General features: G+C 42.9%; 1 protein-coding gene across 1 annotated transcript in view; it reads left to right on the top strand.

Annotated features, from left to right (window-relative positions):
- Klhl6 (kelch like family member 6) overlaps positions 1-8623 on the top strand; it is a 38758-nt gene that overhangs the window by 26046 nt on the left and 4089 nt on the right. The window contains exons 4-5 of the mRNA XM_005368930.2: positions 3399-3636; positions 8186-8388. Of these exons, the coding sequence (XP_005368987.1) occupies positions 3399-3636; positions 8186-8388 (441 nt within the window). The remainder of the gene's footprint in view (positions 1-3398; positions 3637-8185; positions 8389-8623) is intronic.

Raw genomic sequence — 8623 nt, 5'->3', positions numbered from 1 at the left:
CCCAAAGGATATGGTTTTCCAGCCTTCAGGACAAGGCAGATGTTGTCTAATGCTTCCTTCTTCTTCCTCTACCTAACTTCTGCGTCTACTCAAAATCCAAGGTTACCTTCTTCAGAGAACTCTTTGTGTTCTTCTGGCCATTGGTTCGGTCTTTGGTCATGACACAAATGTCACATGGTGGGCATTGAATTCATCATCTTGTAATACTCTAAACTTGCAACTTGTTATAGTAGGAACCAAGTCTTACTGGACTTTTCATCTTTAGCTCTTAGGAGAAATCTCTGGCGTGTTGTGAATGGCAGTGTTTATGGAGGGCCCAATGGGCACCAAGAAGGTGTTTGCTGCTACCTGTTCTCCTTTGCAATTCCTCAAGATGCTTTTTACTCATAATCTTGTAAAGACAAGGCCAGATTTAGCGGAGGAGCAAGCTCACCAAAAAGCTATGGTATAGGAGAGGTTGCTGTTGATTGACAGGCATGAAACCTCATGTGTAGCTATCACTGTGCAAAATATGCCAAACCTCATCTGCAGGCTATGGTAGAAACCTCAGCCTAACGTTGGTCAGGAATTGTATCTGTCTGTGACTCCTCTGGAGGATGTTCCTTCATCTGTATGGATCGCTGTATTCCTTGACTGTTGTTAGAACTGCTTGCTGCTCATTTATTCTTCACAGGTATCCTTGGAGTTTGGCATTTGGTCAACCTGGGGTTTTCCTTGAGAGAGGAGATTCTCACTTCAAATCATATCACACTAACAGACACATTGCTGGTCTGTTACTTCTCAAACAGTTGCAGAGAATTTCTCTATCCATGCAGGTTGCGGATTTGCTGGCATAAAGCTGTTCTCAACTCCGCCCATCATCAGTACTATCTATAGACTATGTAGTGACGTGGATCTATACTATCTATATAGAATCTGTAGTAACATAGCATCTTGAATTCCAGATAGTGGCTCTTTGTGCCCCCATTGGTCTTGCTAGAGATATCATAAATTATGTTGATTTTTTTCAATAAACTAACTCCTGGTTTAATTTTATTTTCTCTGTTGTTTTCTGTTTCTATTTAATTTTCTTTCTATTTTGATCATGATAGAATTCTTTTTTTTTCTGTTTACATTCTGAATTTACTTCCCCCCACCTAGTTTCTTAAAGAATAAGTTTTGGACATTGATTTGAGATCTTTCTTTCTCCTATCCTTGTTACCCCATTGGGAATCACTACATAATGAATCACCCTACGACTTCACAGTTTAAAGCAGCAGACTGGGTTGCAGATCCATGGTAGAGTTCTTGCCTAGCACGCATGATGATGCCCTGTGTTCAATCCTACACTGCAAAAGGAAAAAGAAGAACATAAAATGGCTTGGCTTAGTTGGGTGGCTCTGATGTAAAGTTTCTTACTAGGTGTCGATCCAACTATTATCTATTGGCTTAGACTTCAGCAACCTCAAAGCTCAAATGAGATCCAAGCATCCACATGCTACTCACTCACAGTATTGCAGGCATGCATCTGTCCCTTACTGTCTATTGGCTTGAAGCTGTGCTTTCTTGCCATGAGGGCATCTACATAGCAGATGGCATTCCACTAGTGCAAATTATCTTAGAGAGACTAAGAAAGCAATCAATATGGAAGCTTTTTTGCCTTTAGTAGTCTGGTGGAACACCACTTCTGCTGTAATCCTTTGGTTAGAGAGACTGATTCCGGAACAGTATGGGCTCTGAATTCTGGGAGACCATTGTGGAGAGTGGGTACCACACTGATTTGTATTGTAAGAGGTAGTCCATACCAGGGACCTTGGCTTCCTGTCTTATCCAACCATCCATCCATCCATCCATCCATCCATCCATCCATCCATCCATCCATCCATCCACTGACTCATAGAAACCCATAAGACCCAGGTACTGATTGTTCTTTGTGCTGAGAATACATTAGAGAAAAAGGGATGTCCCTATAGTAAATTATAAGACTGTTCTTGAAGCATTGGCTACCGTACTAAAATCCTGACTGAACAAAGATGACCAGCTCGTTTTGGAGGTTGTGCCTCAGCTGTGGGGAGGGAATGTTTGGGAACAGAAACCAGGCTGATGTTGGGAAGGAAGGTGCAGAGAAGCACTTTTGTTTGTTTGTTTGGTCTTTGGTGTCAACTCTTTGCTTGAATCCTACCAACCAGCTTCGTACCTTCAGATGTCCCTAAGCTCTGGCCCACTGCTCCCATCCTTACTCCATGGACTTTCTACTGCTTATGCTCTCAGGCTCAGCACATTAATGAGGGTTTATCCTGTCACATGTCTTCCCACTCTTCCTTTGAACTCAAAACTAACAGGTCCGCCACAAATGTTATGGCCACAGTACAAGCTCACAAAGTGGGGATGCAAAATTTACTAGGTCTGGTTCTTTGGCACAAATTAAAAAAAAAACAAATAACAAACAAAATTGATGTTGTTAACTTTTGCTGGGGAGCCACCAGGTTAGAGGTGGTAATGCACACCTTTAATCCCAGCACTTGGGAGGCAGAGGCAGGTGGATCTCTGTGAGTTCAAGGCCAGCCTGGTCTACAAGAGCTAGTTCCAGGACAGGCTCCAGAGCTACAGGGAATCCCTGTCTCAAAAAAATCAAACAACAACAACATAAAACTTTTGTTGGGGAGACACAAACAAACTACAAGATTCACTTTAGACACTAATGACAAATCGTAATAACGATTCCACTGAAGTTAGCTTGGTGAGCTGGGTGACCCCCAGACGGCTGCATTACTGGAAAGTCTCACCTCATTATGGATGATGAAGTCACACAAACTGTATCCTGGAGTCCCATTTTCATTTACCGATGGACTGTTTGTGGTCACAATGCTTTATTTCTCTTAAGGAAGCTCTTCTTTGGATTTGAAAACCTGCCATCCCTTGCAGCCCCATCCCCAACCCCTGCCCAAATAAAGACCTTCTGAAGGGTGACGTGTGTCAACTCCTTCCTGTGGACCCCCCAGCCTGTTCTTTCTTTTTTTACATTTTGTCAATAGGTATTGAATAAATATTAACTTTGACACTCATTCCAGGAGCTCAGGTTTCAGAACAGGTAGGAGAGAAGAGGCGGGAAGTGCATTTGGTGGCAAACAGATTTTTGTCTTAAGATAGCAGCAGAAATGACAGGTAACAATTCATTCAGTACCTGTTCCACAGCGGGTCCTGGGTCATCACAGTCCATGTGTTATGCCATCTAATACAACAAACCTACTGGGCAGTTACAGTCAGACAGCCATGACGAAGGCATGGTCAAGGAGAAGTCACAAGACTAACAGTGGTGGAGGCAGAAACCGGGACCTGCCTTTTGTGGTTCCACAGCCCAGGCTGTGCATCCTCATGTTCTATTCCCTCTGTCCACACATCCTCTCGTTGATTTCTAGATTATTTCAGAGCGCACCAAGCCCAGGATGCATGAGTTCCAGTCTGAGGTGTTCATGATTATTGGCGGTTGCACAAAAGATGAACGATTTGTGGCCGAGGTAACCTGCCTGGACCCCCTGAGGCGCAGTCGCCTGGAGGTGGCCAAGCTCCCGCTGACAGAGCATGAGCTGGAGAGTGAGAATAAGAAGTGGGTAGAGTTTGCCTGTGTGACATTAAAAAATGAGGTCTACATCTCAGGTAAGCTGGAGGCTGGGATCAAAGCAGTTCCTCAATAGCATTCTATGCTTCCCTAAGTAAAAACCAACCAACCAACCGGCCGTGTGAGAATGTCTGTGAGTTCAGTGTTCTAGCTCTGTGGGTCAGGATATAGAACCAGGAGCTTAGGTGGTTTTTTCCTGGAGAAAGCATTATCACTTCAAACATGCTGAAATATGAACAGCACAGACAACAAAACCGTTTGTTCAGTCTGCTGCAGGCACAGGGCACTGATCTGAGTGTAGGACCAGCATAATGAAATGTCGTATCCCCCCACAAACCCGCCCTTCCCAAACTTCTCAGTGATCTGCTTCTACTGAAAGAATGGGAATACATTTACATTTTCATTGCTAAGTTATTGCTCAATTATTAACAGTTATTTGCACTTGCCTTCTCCTTAGACTTGAAGTTCTGTGAGAGTTAAATCTGTCTCTCGCACCTAGCAATGTAAATCCTCAATAGATATTTTTGAATGACACAGTCTCTGTCATCTTTCCCGCTTAGTAGGGAAACCTGTACTTTAACAACACGTAATTACCAGTCATAGCAAGAGAGGGTAAATTATGAAGTAGGAGAAAACAGGGCTCAGAGAGGTTCTAGGTTATATCCTGGGGTTGGACAGGATCACAACCCAGGGGCTAAGCCCTGGTCTCAGCCCTTCTCATTCATATAAAAAGAAGAGTGCAAACATCCCCTTCGCACTTCTTTGTATTTAGTGTCCTCCAAAGGGTAACGTTAGCTGATCTCCGTGCCTGTTCATAATATTGATCAGACTATACGTTTCTTTTTATTGTAGGAATACCATAAGATTTGAACAATACAGAGAATGGCATTTGGTTCCATGATAATTTCCATGTTTTAATATTTTTTAATAAATTATTTTTATATTTTGTTAGGATAACTAATATTAGCTATTTCAACAAGCCCCAAGTCCCACTTAATGAATGAACAAGGGTGTGTGGGAGTGGTGGGGTCAGGAGGCCATTGCTTAACTTAGGCTTTCAGGACTCGGGTTTTTTCCTGACATAGGATTCTGCCGTCCCCCACACAGGGCCTGAAGGAGAAGACACAGCTACTCCACAAAGCTATAGCTTGCAAGGCCACAAGGCCACTGGCAAGAGCCAACAGCGTGCCCTTCTTTCCCAGAATAGAGGGTCGGCAATGTAGTTTAGCTATGCGTCCAGGAAGGAGGAACAGATTTGGTAATCAGAACTGATCTCTGCCACTGCACATGTACTTACTGTTTATAATCAACTTCAGAAAAATACTCTAGCAGACATTTGCATACACAATAACTTTGAATTTGTGGAAAGACTCCTAGAAGCGGTCTTAAGACTAGTGAATTGAGAATTTGTGGAGAATATGTTTCTTCACAAAGATTACACATTTTGTAGCTTAACCAGAGCCCATTTTCTACATTCTTCAAAACGATTGTTACCAACAATTATTTCTGATGTAATAGACTAAAATATATACATTTACATTCTCGTATCTTTAGTGATATTTAGTAAATTTTTATAGAATTATTGGCTAATTGTATTTATTTTAAAGTATGTCTCCTCATACCCTTTGACTATTTTCTGTTGTTGTGTATTTGTCTTTGTCTTACTAAATATCCTTTGCTCTGTGGTGTAGTCACTTTCCCTTTAGATTGTGGTTGTCTTTTAACTTTCATTTACATTCTCACTACCATTTTCTTTCCCGCGTGATTCTACTTTCACATCACGCTCTCCAAATCACTGAGTTAGTCTCCTGCATCCTTCTCTAAGTCACATTTGAAAACTGATTTACGTGTAACGTGGCATAGCTATCTAACTTGTCTCCTGATGGCCAACTGCTAAACAACATTTAATCACTTCTATATATTTGAGTTTGTTTTTGTTTTCAATTTTAGTCAGTCAGTTTATCTAACCTTATACTCACACTAGTTTCATTTTGTTATTATTTTCATATTTGACCTTCTTTCTCTCTTCATTTTCCTTTCCCAAAAGTCCTTCCGGAGGTGGTGGAACACTTGCCTGGAATTCGCTTCCTCACCCACACCACAGAAAGCTTTTTCTGGAGAATATTCTAAATATCGTGTAGCAGTCTGCACACTGTTAGAAGAACTGAGGACACAGACACCTGAGGGAGGTTGGGCAGCTGTTAGGTAGCTCTTCTCATCTTTGCAATATGCTTTCCAAACCAGCCAGATGTTAAGTCACTAAGGAAAGCACAGCATTTGTTTTCTCTTAATAAAGACCTCGTTGAAAGTTTTCATGACGTTTTCTAATCTTTAATACTACCCAAATGGAACCGACATCACAATGTCTTGAGTAGAGACACCCCCCCCAAAAAAAGGACAAAGCAAAGACGAAGGTTCGAGGCATGTGGACACAGCCCTAGGAAAGGAAGAGCAGCCCCTCTGCAGCCATGGTACCAGTCGGTGACACACCCACCAAACTCAGGCACACAGTTTCTATGCCAAGGAGCCAGGCTTGACCACACTTTTACCCAAAAAGCCAATTTAAACAGTCATTAGTAGTAAAAGTCAATTAATACAGCCAAATTAATAGTAAAACGCAGAAGAGGGGATTTACTCAGTGAGGCCACATTGGAAAGAAGGACAAAGATGATCAAGCAACCCCACTCAAGTTCATATTTGGGGCCCCCAAATGAAGTCACAGGCTTTTGATTTGATTTGATTTGCTCTATTGAGACAGGGTCTCTCTGAGTAGCCTTGGCAGCCTTAGAACTCTCTGTGTAGACCAGGTTGGCCTCAACTTCATAGAGATTCTCCATCTCTGCCTCCGGAGTGCTGCGGTTAAAGATATGGTACCAGGGACATGCACGACTAAGCAAGCAGTCCTAAGGACCATTAAAGTGTGGTCCTATCCATTAATAACCCATCTTTGGCCAGGCTTCAGTCTTACTTACAAGACTGTCTGAAAAATTGCTAGAACTCCGGGAAATCTCTTTATGGCAGGCAAGTTCTCCCCCTGGCCAACACTTTGCTCTCCGCCTTTTCCGTCTTCCAACATGAGATTCCTGGAGAAATTCTCATTTCCTGGGGTCCATGGTTTCATCTCTTCATTCTTGTCATACTGGGCACGTCATCATGCCATTGTTCTTTATTGCAGAGGGGGTGGGGCATCTTCGTGGACTACTGGAAGCATCTATAAAAATTCACATGTGCCTTTGACACAGACATCATAATTTTTGTGTTCTAAGAGAGTGGTTGTAAAGAAACATTAGCCATTTCACTCTCAAATGATCAATTGTAAACATTCCATATTTTCATAATAAAAATTAATTAAAAATAGGACAAAGACACATTGCCATCTAGAGGTGCAGCGATGGGTTCCTTGACTCTGCCAGCGAAAGAAATAAAGGCAGGAAAAGAGTGCTGCTAGAAATCATAGGGAGCCCCAGAAGACCCATCAGATGGCACCCAAGAAGTCTGTTCTCTCTTTGGGGTTCTTGGTTTTCTTATTAATAAAAGATTTAAGAACAGACTCGAATGAAGCTCAAGGGCAATTAATTAGATTTTAAAAGAAAAACCCAGGAGAGGAAGCTGTAACTCTTACAGCTGCCTGGAAAGGAGGAGGAGACAGGAGGGGGAGAAAAACAAAAGTCATGCTGCTTTAGATAAGACAGAATGGAGGTCAGCCAGCTGGGCACAGGCAGCTCCGGGAGTCTGGTGGGTGGTGGAGTGGGGGAGGGGATAAGGAGTGGGTGGTGTCTTTAGAAAGAGTACGGAATCCCAAAACCTTGCTTAGGGAGTTTAAAGTGCGTTAAAGTTCTGGCCAGTATCTGATAGAAAAGGCTAGAAAAGAACTAGAAATAGTCAGGACATCGTCCGGTTCGCACATCGTCCGGTTCTGGTTCAGTGTAGGGAGGGCACTAGGGTGGGAACTCTGGAAAGGAAGAGATGCATTGTCTTAAGGTGGACCTGCCTTCCTGGCAGGAGCCCCAAACCATATTCCAGGCCTGCCCCACTGGATTAACCCTTGAGAGGAGGCAAAAGCTTGCCTAGAGGTCGATTCCATTCTTTATACTACTTACTCTTTTATGTAGATTGAAGATGTAAGCGGAAATAATGTTGCAAGATCTCTTGGTAATTTCTTCCACACTGTTGCTTCTTCTAGTTTTTTATTTGTTTGTTTACATAAACGAATAAATAAGTACACTTAGAACATGAACTTTCTTCTAACTTTCTGACTGTCAAGCCCTTGCTCAGCCTTGCTCCTGCTTCTTGGGGAGCACAAACACTGGATTAGACTCTCCCACCCACCCAGACTGACCTCACTGAGGCCTTCTCTGGATCCTTCCACGTGGCCCCCCCTTCTTGAGCTTTAGCGGCACAGCCCGGACTTTGTGGCTTCTCATTCTTTTGAGTTTGTCTTGTCCTTCCTATGAGACCTTCAGGATTTCTCCATCTCTCCTTGGCTGGGACTTGGCTGAACACTTAGCGCTTTGAGGAGAATGCTGGGGGAAACTGGATCTGGAGACGTCTGCTTGGTGTTTTTAAAGTACTTTGTGTCTCTTGTAGGTGGCAAAGAAACACAGCATGATGTTTGGAAATATAATTCTTCAATCAACAAGTGGATTCAGATTGAGTATTTAAACATAGGCCGCTGGAGGCATAAGATGGTCGTATTGGGTGGCAAAGTCTATGTCATTGGGGGTTTTGATGGCTTACAGAGGATCAACAATGTGGAGACTTATGATCCCTTCCACAACTGCTGGTCAGAGGTATGGAAGATCGTTTCCGGGAGCAATTTCAAAGCTTCAACAACAAGAACAAAACAAAAATCCTGCCAATGGTGGTGGCTGATGATTGATCACTTTGACGTTGCCTATGGTGGTGGCTGGTGATTGATCACTTTGACACTGCCTATGGTGGTGGCTGGTGATTGATCACTTTGACATTGTCTATGGTGGTGGCTGGTGATTGATCACTTTGACATTGTCCATGGTGGTGGCTGGT

This window comes from Microtus ochrogaster, unplaced genomic scaffold (assembly GCF_000317375.1).
Source record: "Microtus ochrogaster isolate Prairie Vole_2 unplaced genomic scaffold, MicOch1.0 UNK43, whole genome shotgun sequence".
Lineage (NCBI taxonomy): Eukaryota > Metazoa > Chordata > Mammalia > Rodentia > Cricetidae > Microtus > Microtus ochrogaster.
The sequence above is the reverse complement of the archived record's forward strand: the minus strand, read 5'-3'. Positions and strand labels throughout refer to the sequence as shown.